Source organism: Diplotaxodon limnothrissa, linkage group LG7 (genome assembly GCF_057381915.1).
Source record: "Diplotaxodon limnothrissa isolate DT_005_m linkage group LG7, D_limnothrissa_male_GT1.1, whole genome shotgun sequence".
NCBI lineage: Eukaryota > Metazoa > Chordata > Actinopteri > Cichliformes > Cichlidae > Diplotaxodon > Diplotaxodon limnothrissa.
In genome coordinates this window covers 14,580,323-14,594,417 of record NC_140602.1, presented here as the reverse complement: position 1 = coordinate 14,594,417, position 14,095 = coordinate 14,580,323, and the positions used below count along the sequence as shown (strand labels likewise).

General features: G+C 40.4%; 3 protein-coding genes across 3 annotated transcripts; 2 read left to right on the top strand and 1 right to left on the bottom strand.

Annotated features, from left to right (window-relative positions):
• Positions 1 to 62: 62 nt before the first annotated feature.
• Positions 63 to 2,885, top strand: gatd1 (glutamine amidotransferase class 1 domain containing 1). The gene is made up of 7 exons (XM_085359253.1): positions 63 to 230; positions 372 to 448; positions 1,505 to 1,610; positions 1,704 to 1,811; positions 1,914 to 2,005; positions 2,108 to 2,201; positions 2,303 to 2,885. The coding sequence occupies exons 1-7, from the start codon at positions 182 to 184 to the stop codon at positions 2,416 to 2,418; spliced, it is 642 nt and encodes a 213-aa protein (XP_085215379.1). The 5' UTR covers positions 63 to 181; the 3' UTR covers positions 2,419 to 2,885.
• Positions 2,886 to 3,049: 164 nt separating this feature from the next.
• Positions 3,050 to 6,573, bottom strand: chid1 (chitinase domain containing 1). The gene is made up of 12 exons (XM_085359250.1): positions 6,169 to 6,573; positions 5,856 to 5,999; positions 5,371 to 5,503; positions 5,226 to 5,270; positions 5,032 to 5,138; positions 4,878 to 4,939; positions 4,700 to 4,789; positions 4,482 to 4,583; positions 4,246 to 4,395; positions 3,457 to 3,537; positions 3,308 to 3,350; positions 3,050 to 3,224 (listed from the first exon to the last, which is right to left on the bottom strand). The coding sequence occupies exons 1-12, from the start codon at positions 6,271 to 6,273 to the stop codon at positions 3,126 to 3,128; spliced, it is 1,161 nt and encodes a 386-aa protein (XP_085215376.1). The 5' UTR covers positions 6,274 to 6,573; the 3' UTR covers positions 3,050 to 3,125.
• Positions 6,574 to 6,690: 117 nt separating this feature from the next.
• Positions 6,691 to 14,090, top strand: ighmbp2 (immunoglobulin mu DNA binding protein 2). The gene is made up of 16 exons (XM_085357501.1): positions 6,691 to 6,809; positions 8,002 to 8,084; positions 8,321 to 8,490; positions 8,915 to 9,110; positions 9,197 to 9,294; positions 9,407 to 9,570; positions 9,668 to 9,868; positions 9,951 to 10,092; positions 10,179 to 10,353; positions 11,122 to 11,304; positions 11,398 to 11,516; positions 11,611 to 11,705; positions 12,369 to 12,492; positions 12,608 to 13,417; positions 13,513 to 13,712; positions 13,842 to 14,090. Exons 2-16 carry the CDS (start codon positions 8,008 to 8,010, stop codon positions 14,037 to 14,039), a joined length of 2,952 nt encoding a protein of 983 aa, XP_085213627.1. The 5' UTR covers positions 6,691 to 6,809; positions 8,002 to 8,007; the 3' UTR covers positions 14,040 to 14,090.
• The last annotated feature ends 5 nt before the right edge of the window (positions 14,091 to 14,095 follow it).

The following is a 14,095-nucleotide window of genomic DNA, read 5'->3' as shown; positions in this document are numbered from 1 at the left end:
TAAAAGATACTTCCTTATAATTTCCACCCAAATTCTCAGATAATTTCTCCGACTGAACTTTTATTTTGAAACTTATAAGCGGATGTTGTTGTCAGCTGACTGTACACCCTCCTCGCGTATTTCTTTTGCATCGTCTCACCCTCAAGGTTTTTCTTTATAATTTAAAGCAAATATTATTAAAATGTCAGCGAAACCAACGTGTTTGATAGTGGCGAGTGCTTCTTCTCAAGGTGAGCCCGTTAGCTTTACTTTGAACAGCTCGGCTGTTCTCAATCATTCATGAATTTGTCCGTTAGCTTTGACTTACTTAGAGCTGCAGAACTAGCATGAGCTCTCTAAAGCGTTTTATCTCACACATTTTGTTTATTCAGGGGTGTCTGCGAAATCTTTCCATCAGTCCTTCAGCCTTTGTAGTCCGGTCTTTAACCTACAGACAGCCACACCAGGGGTAAGACTCCACCTGACAAGCAAATAGCAGATACACGAACAGCTGTCGTGACCTAAGCGCGTTAGTCCGTACTTACGTAGACAGTCTCCATGACAACTGCGCAGATTAAAAAAAAAAAAAAATCAAAGGAGAAATTTAAATAAATAAATAAACACGTCTTTTCTTTTTCTTTTTTTTACTTTTTCTTTTCGTTTGTTTGTTTTTAAATATGGTGGTAAAGAAAAAAAATTCCACGATATTTTCTTGGGGGGGGGGGGGGGGGGTACCTTATTTTGGGGAAATTCAGCAATCTCTTTATCACTAAACTTTTGTGGTGATTCCTTGTATGCGGTTTTTATGTCCTGGTGAGTACTGAAATTAAAGTTCATTCAAATAACTTTGAAATAGGTGCATGTAGAATAGATAGTTACCAAAAGGACCACAGAGTGGTGCTTCTTAGTCAGTGGAGTGTTGCTAAAATTAGAAAGTGATGTATCTTGTAGGATTTAAAAAAAAAAAAAAAAAAAAAAGACCAGCGGTATAATCAAGGGTGATGAATGAAAGAAGAAAAAGAAACTCCAGGACAAACAAGTACCTCGTTTCACTGTGACACCCATTGTCCCTGTGCAACAGTAGCATCACATTTATACAAATATATGGGTGTTACTAAAAAAAAAAAAAGTGTTTTTTCCTGAAATCCAAGTTTGTTATAAAATTGCAGCTACATTGCCAATCGCAAAATCCATTTTTTTTCTCCTACTGGTAGCTCATCCTGGTAGGGCAGGTAAAATGATCAGAACCCTGAGTTTAAAATATTTATCAACCACCAGTTTCAAGAATTTAAATATTATCGCAACAAAGATACATTATTAGATCCATGTTTGTAGAGATGGACTTACACACCCGAAAAAAAAGTTGTCTTTTATACCCTGCTTTCACCCTACTACTACATCTGAAAGGTCACGGACATGCGCTTTAAGATGCAACCCAGTTCTTGGAAATAGTTCTTGTCCACTTTGTGATCATTACCCTGGGTGTGTGATGTTACCCTGTACAGAAGTGTTTCTGTGGTTGCAGGGGAAGCCAATAGACTTTGTTGGGGTTGATGAAAGCACAGCTAGATGGGTGCAGGACTTCAGTGTGAAACCCTACGCAACACCAGCCAAACTTGAATCCATAGATGGTGAGAATATTTATTTCATGCCCATTCGGCCGTTTTCATGTCTGCTGCTTTAACTACTATCTGCTCACTTGTGTCACGATGACCCCTTTTAAGGTGCCCGATACCAGGCACTGCTCATCCCACACTGCCCTGGAGCGCTGAATGACCTGGCACACAGCGGCTCTCTGCACCGCATTCTCGCGCACTTCATCTCTCAACAAAGTGAGCTTGGGGCTTGTTTTAACATCTGTATGTATTTTTCTTGTTGTTTTTTTAGGAACACATGTACATGTGGTTTGCTTGGTTTTTTTCCCCTCTGTGCAGAGCCGGTGTGTGCAGTGGGACAGGGAGTGTCTGCACTGTGTTGTGCCACTGAAGGACAGAGGTGGATTTTCAGTGGCTACAGCTTAACAGGGGTTAGTGTTTGGTGAACTCACTAGGGGAAATATAACCCATATATTTGTTCAGCTATCACATGTTTGCTGTATTTAGTAACACCAACTTGTTGATCTTAATAGCCTTCAGTGTTTGAACTGGTGCGGGAACCTGATTTTGCCAACCTGCCCTTGATTGTAGAAGACTTCGTGAAAGACAGCGGTGGATCGTACACAGGTGAGCTTACCCTGCTAATAACAGAAGAGTCAAATACCAAATAATTATTTCTAAAACAGTCTGATGTTCGTCTCTGTGGGGTTTTTTTTTTTTTTTTGCAGCAAGTCAAGAAGATGCCATGCATGTGGTCGTAGACAGGCACCTCATAACTGGACAGAACATGCAATCAACCTTGCTCGCTGTAAATAATCTAATCCTGCTCTGTAATGCCAAATAAAAACCTGAAATAATACACGAGGAATGCTCCGATTCGACAGCTTTGTCGTCCCACTTTTATATTCATGTAATTAAACATTTATTTTGAACAAGTATCAGAAAAATGCTGGGTCAGAAAGAGATGTTTGGCAAAACTGCAACATACCACTTGGTTATTTGTTGATGCTGTTATTATAAACCGAGTAAAAGCAACAGGATTGTGTAGATTCAAACATAATAAAAAATAAAGCATCAGGAGCAGATGTATTGTTGCTGATGGATGAATCTTTTTAAGAGCACAGATGATTTTAGCCATTGGACTGAAGCGATGCTGCAGATGTCTGAAGGCCTCCAAATATAAATAAACCCTTAATTAAAATGGATACATACTGATAATCATGCAGCTTCTTTTGTTGAATGCAGAGATGTACTAATCTGTACTTTTTTTCTTTCTTTTTTTAAATCGTATCATCACAGAAAATAAATAAAATACACTGAAGTACCTTTTTTTGTTGGTTGCAGATGCCTAAAAATAAACCGCCGTGTCATTCAAGAGCTCGATACATTCACGACCCTCAAACAAGTTGAGCGTTAATTAAACCCCGTCAGTGGCTCACTGCAGATGTCGAGATAGGAAAAAAAACAAAACGGCACTGACTTCAATGACAAAAAAATATAGATATATTGTGTCAATCCGAGATTCACAGTGTTCGCCAACAAGTCCAACTCTTATAGCAGATCATAGAAATAATCCAGTCCTTGTCCCAATTCCCACAAGGAAATTCCTGTTCCCAGTTCAGCAGCTAAAGAAATCCTCAGGTCGATTGACTGTAAAACAGTTGAAATAATATTAATCACTCATTGATGATTAATACTCCTATTCTTTTAATTGCAGAAGTGAACAGTTTTACCTTCAGTGAAGGGTAGTACACCACATGCTTAACTGCATTGTTCCTAAAATAAAAGGCAAAGGACAGGATATTTAATCAAGAAAAGCTCTCGGGACATTTAAATAACCTCGAAATATTGTTTAAACCCTGATGTTTTATTAAATTAATACCTCTTGTAAGTGAAGTAATGCTCTGCAGAGTATTCATCCCAGAGAACCTTTGGCCTGTGTTCTCGCAAGATCTCGATGTACCTGCAGGAAACCACAGACGAGTGCGGTAAGAGGCTTCAAGTCCATGTCAAAGTTCTCAATCGACTCTTTACTCCAACTTATCGCCATTTTTTACTATAAATAAAAAGCTCATGCTACTTGCAGTCAGAAAATTACGTTTAGTACTGTGAAAAAGTCCTGAGCCACCCTGTAATTCTTTTTATTTTGCTAAAAGAAAGGGAACCAATTTTTTTTTTTTTTTTTTTTTTTTTTTTTTAAATCCATGCAAACATACGTGGAATTACCAGAGTTTCTACAATTCTAATGAGCTTGAAAGTCAACACAGTCTGAATGCTATGCAGTAAATGTTTAAGGATGCTGCACACCTTGTCGAGGTATGCTATGTTTACTCTTTGAGAATCACCTTTTTATTGCAAAAATATGATTTTGTGTCAAACTCCAAAACTGGTTCTTTGCCAAGTCATCTACTATGTGCAGACACAACACTAGTGCGTCCTTCGAGTTAGGTACCTTTTTTTATGCTGAGTGATTTATAGATCAGGGTTAAGTGGTTTAACAAAAAAACTGTAATGGAAATGGTCAGGACTGGACTGAAAATGTGTGAAAAAGCAGGAAAAGACTTTTTCAGATCAGCCCAAATATCAAAGAGAAATTAAAAATGCATGCCGTGGAAGAGTTCGGGTCTTAGGAGGTTAAAGTATTGCAGCAATAGCTAGAGTTTCAGCTCACCTTGTTCCCAGGACTGGCTCTGTTCCCTGGCTTGCAAAATCAAGGCCGTACAGATTGAGTCCAAGCAGAATCTTCTCCCTCCACTGAGAGTTTGGTGCAAGCTGGAGGACACAGTCTCTGACCCAGGGCAGCGGAGAGCTAGGGCCCGGCCTATAACAACAACAGCACACAACTCAGAAAACTGGATTAACGCCAGTTTGAATCCTCTTGTTGCATCACCTGTGCCATGTACTCACCTGGCACCACTGGAATAGTCATATGTCATGAGACTGAATCCATCGACGACTGGGGCCAACTGCTCAAACTCCTCCCTGCCAAACATACCCGGCTGCCCTGTGCTGATAATTCACAGGAAAAACAAATCTAAACCAATCACACTGATTGTTTTTGTTGTTGTTGTTTGTTTGTTTTTTTTAGCATTTATAGCTGCTGAATGCAAAATAAATGAATTCACCTTGTTACTGCTGGTGGAATAACAAGAATGCAGTCTAATCTTTTAGCTTTCAAAGTCTCGCATATGTGTTTCACCAAATGGACCAGTTCCCTGTGTGGGTAGATCAGAAATGCTTGATTATTGATTAACCTCAGACAAAGCAAAACTTGTGATCGGGGCTTGCAACAGAATCACTCACTTTCTTTTGTTACCTCCCAGCTGACTCCACAACTCCAAGGTGAAGCCATCGAAACCTTCAGTCTGCAAAACCACGGTTTTTACGTTAATCAGTCACCGAATAAACCAAAAACAAGGTTTTATTGGAATTAAAGACACAAACACTACTTATTTACTTTTGCAACATCCACCAGCTCAGTTCCCAACTCGTCAATTTCATCCTCACTTCCAAATACTGCCATGTAGTCCTGGTAGGACCAGCCATCAAATAAGAGCCGAGGCACTGATGGTTAAAAAAGAAAATGAACTAATCTGAATCCACACAATCAGACTTGAGTACCTGTGGGCAGTAAAGTTGGCATTCACTCACCAATCCTGACTTTTTTGTTAGACTTGCGTACAGCTTTGACCCAGCCTGAAAAGATCAAAAGACACTCTTTTACCTCATGTTCATCCGTGACTTAAGGTGAGGCTTTAATCAGTGATAAAGTTAAGGAAAAAAGTGGATCATCTGCCTGGATCGTGATCGTGGAGTCCCGTAACGTCAAAGGTTTCAGGTCCTCGTCTGCGCAGCTGAAGCCACACCGGTGACACCGAAGTTAGCTTGGACCCAAACATCTTGGCAACGTCATAGCCGTGGGAATTCCACTGCAGGATGAGAAAAATAAGTTGTGTCTTTGACTGTGCTAAAACGTACATATGAAACCCTAAAGGGCAGGTTTTTAATTTTCTTACATGACCATAAGCATATTAAATTAAAGTGTTACCAGTGTCATAGATGAGGGGGGATTGGATAGATTTTTTGGTGACAGCTAATAAAGATTAAGAAATTAGAATGTGATTATCAAACCAGTTAATGATTCATTATCTATCAACTGATAAATCTACTCACTGGAGTCCACATGGCTATGGTCTGTCCCATCACTTACACACTATTGTCAAACGTTTAAATTCAGCAGGAGAACAAGGAGATATAATTGTGACTGGATTTCAGACTTACGGGTGTCACATATCCAAGCACTGGTCCTTGAAACGTTTTCTTGATGTGTGCACAGTATCTCTTTTCCTCCTTCGCTATGTCTTTCCAGTGCGGGTCTGACACAACAAGGTTTCTCTCCAGTACAGATAATTCTGCTGGAGATGTCTAAACAAGTGAGATCAAAGAGAAAAGAGCCCGTTTCAGTAACAGATAACCACGACAGGACGGAGACAGGAGACCAAGGACATTTTAGGCAAACGCATTCAGACCTGTTTGACCTGACAGCACAGAACAGCTCGAACCAGTTTAAAGATTAAGACCTGAAGTTACTCACCTCAGCTTCAGCTTTGTGCGACTTCTTTGCATCGGTTTTTGAAAGTGTGGCACTGACCAGCCAGCAGCTTGAGACGATATGAAGGAAGACCAACGAGGCTCTCATTTCCAAAAAGCCAATTTAAAAAACACAGAGCAGTTAAATATAAGATTGGCTAGCTGAGGTCTGCAGATTTGCAGTGCAAGTGTTTCCTTCCTTTACTGGGATGTGTGAGATTAGAAACCACCATATCCTCCCGCGGCCTAAAATCAAGCAGAGCAGTAACCCAAAGCGGCCCGGCTCGTCCTGCTAAAACATACTACCCTAAATAACCATAAACAGACTGAAAGCTTTTGATGTCAGGCGGTTGGTGTCTGTTTGACTGACAACTTATCTCAATGTGCTTCTGAAGCGTCAGCCTCGCCAGGAAACTTCCGGGGTTTGCATTTTTCAAAATAAAAGGTGCGTGTTTGTGACATCCGAGCCTATAGGTGGCAGTGTGCCGAGTTTGTCAACCAGTAAAACACAAACAAGGAAGAGAACAGGAACCAAACAAATCCACCTGAGTAATGATAGAGAGGGTGTTACATTTCCAAGTTATTTAGCATGATTAACTAACGTTAAATTTGGCTTTTCCGTCTTTAGGTTTCAGGCGCTAACAGGTGAGTGCAGTTCTCGCTTGCTAACTGCTCGTAAAGTAAAATGACCGTGGCTGTGATGTTAGCATTTAGCTTTAACATGTTTGTGCGTTGAAACGATTTACCTATACCCTGCTTCTTTTTTAAGGGTTACTTTCATCTATAATAACTAAGTGTGGGTCCTAGTGCTTTTTATTTTACAGCTTTTTTTTTTAAATTTTACAGTTTTTCCTTTGTTGTTTTTGTCGTTTTCCCCAAATTAAAAATAAAATAAATACAGTAGTGGGTGTACAGGCTAGTAGATTCAGTTTCGGACGAATTATTTAGGAGGAGAAGTACAGAAAAAGTACAAAAATATTTAAATATGGTTAAGACCAATTTAACCTGTGTCGTAATAATAATAATAATAATAATAATAATAATAATACATTTTATTTGAAAGCGCCTTTCAGAACACTCAAGGACACTGTACACAGCAGAACACTAAAAGCAAGCAGTTTACACAATCATAAAAGCACAAGACATAAAACAAATTTAAAATAGCAGAGTGGAGAGGTTATGTGGGATAAGCTATTTTGAACAAGTGAGTTTTGAGTTGGGACTTAAAGAGAGAGAAGGAAGTGATATTTCTTAAATCAGGAGGTAGGGAATTCCAGAGTCGAGGAGCAGAGCAAGCCCTGCTCCCCATGGTGGCAAGACGGGGAGAGGGGACAGAGAAAGAGAAGAAGATCTAAGACACAGAGATGGGGTGGTGATCTGAACCAGATCAGAGATATGCAGGAGAGAGATGATGAATAGCCATAGATGTGTACAAGAGTATTTTGAAATTGATACGATATTTGACTGGGAGCCAATGAAGCTGCTGCAGCTTAGTAGTAGTATGATCATGAATAACTATTATTGCTTTGAATATTTTGTTTGTTATTTGTTTGAGTTTTTTTGTAGAACATTAAATCATTTTTTTGTAACCCAGAGAAAAGGTGTATAGAAATAAAACTGTAAAAAAGTTAAACAGAAGGTAGAAGAAGCATGAACGTTGGAAGCAAAACTATACTTTAGTATTAAAGTGGATGAAATGTCAATTTAACTAATCCATAAATCACAAAATTAAGATTATTTATCAATCTTTGCACATTATAAATATTATAGCATGTAGAGATGTTTTTCTAAAAATCAGATGATGTGCTAGAAACATCTTGTTCTGTTACCATTTCAGTGAGTAATGGCCTTGGAAAAGTTTGTGTCAAAGACACTCGAGCTTCTGCAGGAGGAGCGGGAGGCTGAGATAGAGGAGACCAGGTATGTAATGTCACATCTGCACTGTCAAACGGTCACACTGCAGAATTTAGTTTGCTGAACTGTGCGACATAAAGATGTTTTTATTATTTGTATTTAAATTGTTTTCAGAGAGATTAAGGTGTGGTTTTAAAAAATGGATTTGTTTCTAAACACAGAGATTTCTCCTGAAAATAATCTAAAACCAAATGTTGTTATCAACAGTTGTCACTCGTGATTTCCCTTTTTTGTGCCCTCAGGGTATGGCAGGAGAACATTTCTCTCAAGGATCTTCAAAACAAAGGTGTTTGCCTGCTGAAACTGCAGATAGGAAGTCAGTCCACAGGCCTCTACGGCCGCACAGTCGTCATCTTGGAGCCAAGAAAGCATCTTGGGTTCTCATCTCTGCCAAGCAACAGCTTCGGACCTGGTGAGATTGACGTCTGTTTTTACTTTATGAGGCAGAGTGTTCAGCTTTGAGGCCCTTTTCCTTTTATGATGAGGCTTAAAATTTTCTTTTTTGATAAAGCTTATAGTTAAGGCTGGATCAGGTGACCATGAATCCTCACTTAGTTATCCTGTAACAAGACTAGGCTCTCTTCAACACCAACAAGTCGCAGCAGATGGCTGCCCCTTCCTGAGCCTGGTTCTGTCAGAGGTGTCTTCCTATTAAAAGCTTTGCTTTCCCACTTTTGTCAAGTGCTTGCTCATAGGGGGTTGTCTCTCCATTATTATAGAGATTTACCTCACAATATAAAGCACCTTTAGAAATGGTTGTTCTGATTTGCACTATATAAATAAAATGTAATTAAATTATGTTTATATTACAGTGAGGTATGTGTCTGTCTTTGCAGGTGATATAGTTGGCTTGTATGACACTACTGGATGCACTGCAGCCTCACAGATCAGTACTGGGATTGTGACAAGGGTCGGCCAAGCATCTGTAAGTGTGGCCTTTGATGATTTAAAGGATGGCCACAGTTTAGATTCAGATGCACTTTACAACCTTTTAAAGTTAGCAAACGACGTCACTTACAAACGAATGAAACGGTGAGGAATATCTGTAACCAAAAATACCTCGGTGCATGTGAATCAGTACACTTTTGAAACTTAACCCATGGGGTTTCTGCTTGCAGTGCTTTGAATACATTAAATGGATACAACAATGGACCAGCTTCCAATTTAATAAGTGTCCTCTTTGGAGACACAAAACCTACTTCTCAGTCACAACCAAGTGAGTAAATATTAGCTCCTGTTTTAATTAAAAGATTGTTTAGAAATCTAAGTTTCCATATGCATATATAACATTCAGCGCATTGGTGTTTGCCTCTGTTTTATTTCATCAGATAAGGTTGAATTCTTTAACTCAAACTTGGATGACTCCCAAAGAGAAGCTGTATCCTTCGCTCTGTCACAGAGAGAGCTTGCAGTGATTCATGGGCCTCCGGGCACTGGGAAGACCACCACTGTGGTGGAAATCATCCTGCAAGCTGTCAAACAGGGGCAAAAGGTGCAAAAATGTGAATTTGTTAGTGTATAAAGAAGAATGTTATCAATGCCACAACTCTAGTCTAGACAGGATCACTTTGGCTCTTGTGACTGTGCAGATCCTGTGCTGTGCTCCTTCAAATGTGGCGGTGGATAATTTAGTGGAGAGGTTAGCCCAGGGCAAAGCCAAGGTCCTGAGGCTGGGTCACCCAGCCAGGCTACTGGAGTCCATACAGAAACATTCACTGGATGCCATCCTGGCTCAGAGTGACAACGCAAACATCATCGCTGAGATCCGGAAGGACATTGATAAAGCATTTGTGAGTATTATAGTGTGGTGTCCCGCTAACATGTCATTTTAGTGCCGTCTCAAATGATTTGTGATGTTGTGATTGTTCCAAGACGGGAATGAAAAAGGAGAAAGGAGAACGGGGGAACATGAAACGAGAAATAGGAGAGCTGAGAAAAGAGCTGAAAAGCAGAGAGGCAGCAGCCATCGCCCAGATCCTTAAAAGTGCTGACGTTGTGTTATCAACCAACACAGGTGAGTAATGGCCCGATGACAGTGTCATTCAGATGCTGGAGTAATGATGAAAGGTAATCGGAGAGCGCTTGTCTGCGTGTGTGCAGGTGCCTGCGATGATGGGCCTCTGAAGTTCCTGCCAGCTGAACATTTTGACTGGGTGGTGATAGACGAGTGTGCTCAGGCACTGGAGAGCAGCTGCTGGATCGCCCTGCTTAGAGCGCGCAAGTGCATCCTGGCTGGAGACTACAAGCAGTTACCACCTACCATTAAATCACAAATGTAAAAAATTCAAGTTTGGGTTTTTTATGCATTCATAATATTCAGCATTTGATATCTATACCGTTGTGACTTTTTTCCCTCAAGTCCCAGAAGTTTTTAACCTTAAAATACACGATGTAGCATTTATCTGTTGCCAGTATGTAAATGAATTGTAACATAACCTGAACAATGAGACATTCACCGCCTGCTTTTATTAAGCCTCTGGAGTTAAAAGTGGAGGACAAAATCCAAAGGATGTCACTAGAAATAGTTTTTAGAATTTTAATTTTTCCTTTAAAAAGCACTTTTGACACATTTTCTGAAGCATTCAGATTTCTGATTATAAAAACAACAAGCTTGGTTAAAGGATAGGTTTCATAGTTTTCCAGTCTGTTGCTTTTTAAAACACCGAAACAGGTTTTTCTAGCTCTAATCAGCTCTTCTGTGTGTACTGGTGGTTCAGAGATCTCATCCTAATGCACTTTTAATCCCAGTATCAAATCAGTTATAGAAAGAAGTCATCGATGCTCCATCCATTTTTTTCCACTTTTCCAATTCAGGGTTGTGCAGGGCGGTAACCTATTCCAGTTGTCACAGGGCGAGAGGCAGGGTACAGCAGGGATCTCTCCTGGTATTCTGGCTTTCTCCCACAGTCCAAAGATGTGCAGTTAGTGGGGTTGGGTTAAATGTGTATTCTAAATTGGCCGTTGATGTGAATGCGAATGAGGCTGGTTTTCAGAAATTAAAATGTAAATCTCTAAAATTTTTATGTTGTTCTGTTGCATACAGGGCTGCATCAAAAGGCTTATCTCTGAGTCTTATGGAGAGACTTATCCAGATGTACGGGGACTCGGTGGTTCGTATGCTGACAGTTCAGTACCGCATGAACAGTGCCATTATGCAGTGGGCCTCCAAGGAGATGTACCATGGAAGACTGACCGCTCACAGCTCTGTGGAGGGACATTTACTGAAGTGAGACTCAATGTACTATTTTAAAGCATCTCATATTTGAGTTCTGGTGACGGATGAATCTTTGGATTCATTTAAAAATGTCGCTCAAAACAGAGATCTAGCAGGAGTCGCATGCGTTGAAGAGACCAGCATGCCGCTGCTTCTTATTGACACAGCAGGGTGTGGTCTGAGTGAAATGGAGGTCGCAGATGAGCAGTCCAAAGGCAACACAGGTTATTCTTTTTTAATTTTAGCTTGTAAACAAGCCATCTATGTTTACTGCTTGTGTGGTATGACAGTTTAACAGCGTGTGATGTGTTTCCTCAGGTGAGGTCGACATCGTCGATCTGCACATAAAAGCTCTGACTGAAGCTGGAGTTAAAGCTAAAGACATAGCTGTTATTGCTCCATACAATCTACAAGTAAGTCACAGAAATGAGACTGGCAGCACTGAAAGTAACTGATTGGTTTCAAAATTCCAGGGAGAATTATTAAAAAAATTTTCCTGAAGGTCAGATCATCATAGCACAGTGATTAGGGAAATGCAAAAAGGATGTAAAGACTAGTATAAAGAATGACTTAGCTTTTAAGTAACTTAATGCATTACTTTAAAGAAAAGTGATATGTGTATTACATTGCTTAAAAAAATAAAAAATAAATAATTCCCCCAACAGAGAAGAAATACCTCCAACGTGCACAAACATTTGACCACAGTGTGCAATAAATTTGCATGTATGTATGTAAAAACATCTTTCCCTTTGATAAAAATAAACACCCGAAGCTTTATCATTTAAATGGTACATGGTAAACACACTGGTACTTATATAATGTCGTTCTACTTAATTTTGAGCACTCAAAGCCTTTTCTAAGTCTCATTCAGCCAATCACACACATTCATACAGTTCTTTTATCTAACATTCACACACTCACACTGCAATTGGTGGCAACTCGGGCTCACAGACATTCCGTCATTCCGACCTTCTAATTGGTAGACATTCCGTTATACCACTTAAACCACAGCTGCCAAGGAAAATCGATATAACAGTGCTGTTTTGAATATAACAACCGTTTTTCTCTCCGTACAGGTCGATCTTCTACGTCAAAAACTTTCTGCAAAGCATCCAGAGCTCGAGATAAAATCAGTGGATGGATTTCAGGGCAGGGAAAAAGAGGCTGTCGTGTTGTCGTTAGTTCGATCCAACAGAAAAGGTAATTCATGACATTCCTTTTAATTCTGTCACAGAATTGCAGATGTTAGCTGCATTAAACATAAACAACAGGCTATCACAATTTTTTTTTTTCCCACTGATTCCATTTATTTTAGGTGAAGTTGGATTTCTAGCAGAGGACAGAAGGATAAATGTTGCCGTTACGCGTGCAAGACGACACATCGCTGTCGTGTGTGACACTCAAACCGTTCAGAATCACGGTTTTCTGAAATCCCTGATTGATCACATGACTGAGTTTGGTGAGGTCAGAACAGCGTTCGAGTACATTCAAGACATCGTACCACAAAATTACACCCGTGACCACAAAGATGCGAAAACAGCCTCTTCCAGCACCTCCACATCTACCAAACACAAGGTCAAGGATCAGCCCTCCAGTAAAGCAAAGCCAGGACAGAAAAAATCTGCTGGTAGCAGCAGCAAGGAAAATGCAGCTGGTTCAGAGAAGCAAACAAAGTCTAGCACATCAGCAGAGCAAGAGCAGAGTAAGGGCAGACGCGCTGAGATCAGAGAGCAGGTGGAAAGGTTTATGAAGGACTTAAACCAGAGTGAGCTACAGTTTCCGTCATCGTTTAACTCTCATGACCGGCTGCTGGTCCATGAGATCGCTGAGGAGCTGGGCCTCATTCATGAGAGCAAAGGAGAGGGAAGTGAGAGGTGTATCACTGTCTCCAGACCCCCAGTGTCAAAACCAGCCAAAGAGGAAGCACGAGCAGCAACGGAAGAGGAAGAGGAAACGATCCCAGATTCAAAAAGTGAGCCATCGTCTCAACCCCCCTTAGACCTGAAAAGTTTACATTTAGAGAGGATGAAGAGGGAGCAGAAGAAAAGGGAAGAAAACGCTCAACAAAAAAAGCAACAGAACAACATTCATCCAGCTCAAGGCCACTCATCAAAAAAAGCAAAAGGTTTGCATCAGAAGAGTCTAAACAAAGCATTTAAAGGTGTTTTCTTACCCATCAGCTTTCTAACAGCTTAACTCTGCATCATGTTTCAACCCCAGGAAAAAATCGAACCAAGGCTGGGGCCTGCGACATCGCTGCTGCCTCTGCTCCAGATGACGACTTCGACACACTCATCAGTAGTGTCATGAAGGCCGACAGTGTTTGTAGTTTTGTCAAGTGCAAAGCATCTGTGCTAACACTCGGGCAGCTCTGCCTGTTCTGTAACAGGCAGTATTGTCTCAGTCATCATATACCAGAGGTAAGAGGCACGCCTCAACTGAGTAGTATGTTTGACGTGTAGGTTAACAGGTAACACCTGCCAAGCATCTGTGGAATTTATGTTTTTTTTACGTGAAAGTCTGATTGACGTCTTGCAAATACTTTTCAGGTTCACGGTTGTGGAGATAAAGCCAAGTCTCATGCTCGAATGAGGATAAGTAAAGAGGGTGTTCTTTATGCTGGGAGTGGGAAGAAAGACAAATCTATGGACCACAATAAGAAGGCCTATCTGCAAAGAAAATTGGACTCTAAGCTAAAAGACATGGCGTCACAGAGGAAGCCAAAAAACAAAGAGAAGGATGGTTAATGGTTAACTTGACACTAAATTTAAATAAATCTAAAGACTTCGTTCTGAGAAAGCTA

Bases quoted from the DNA above. Each gene is read 5' to 3' on its own strand.
- chid1 (XM_085359250.1), bottom strand. From the start codon at position 6,273: ATGAGAGCCTCGTTGGTCTTCCTTCATATCGTCTCAAGCTGCTGGCTG. The intron at 4,584-4,699 runs GTGAATTCATTT...GTGAATTATCAG, and splicing joins ATTCCACCAGCAGTAACAAG to CACAGGGCAGCCGGGTATGT. The intron at 3,225-3,307 runs GTAAAACTGTTC...ACTGTTTTACAG, and splicing joins TGTACTACCCTTCACTGAAG to TCAATCGACCTGAGGATTTC.
- gatd1 (XM_085359253.1), top strand. From the start codon at position 182: ATGTCAGCGAAACCAACGTGTTTGATAGTGGCGAGTGCTTCTTCTCAA. The intron at 2,006-2,107 runs GTTAGTGTTTGG...TGATCTTAATAG, and splicing joins GTGGCTACAGCTTAACAGGG to CCTTCAGTGTTTGAACTGGT. The intron at 2,202-2,302 runs GTGAGCTTACCC...TTTTTTTTGCAG, and splicing joins CAGCGGTGGATCGTACACAG to CAAGTCAAGAAGATGCCATG.
- ighmbp2 (XM_085357501.1), top strand. From the start codon at position 8,008: ATGGCCTTGGAAAAGTTTGTGTCAAAGACACTCGAGCTTCTGCAGGAG. The intron at 10,093-10,178 runs GTGAGTAATGGC...GCGTGTGTGCAG, and splicing joins TGTGTTATCAACCAACACAG to GTGCCTGCGATGATGGGCCT. The intron at 12,493-12,607 runs GTAATTCATGAC...CATTTATTTTAG, and splicing joins AGTTCGATCCAACAGAAAAG to GTGAAGTTGGATTTCTAGCA.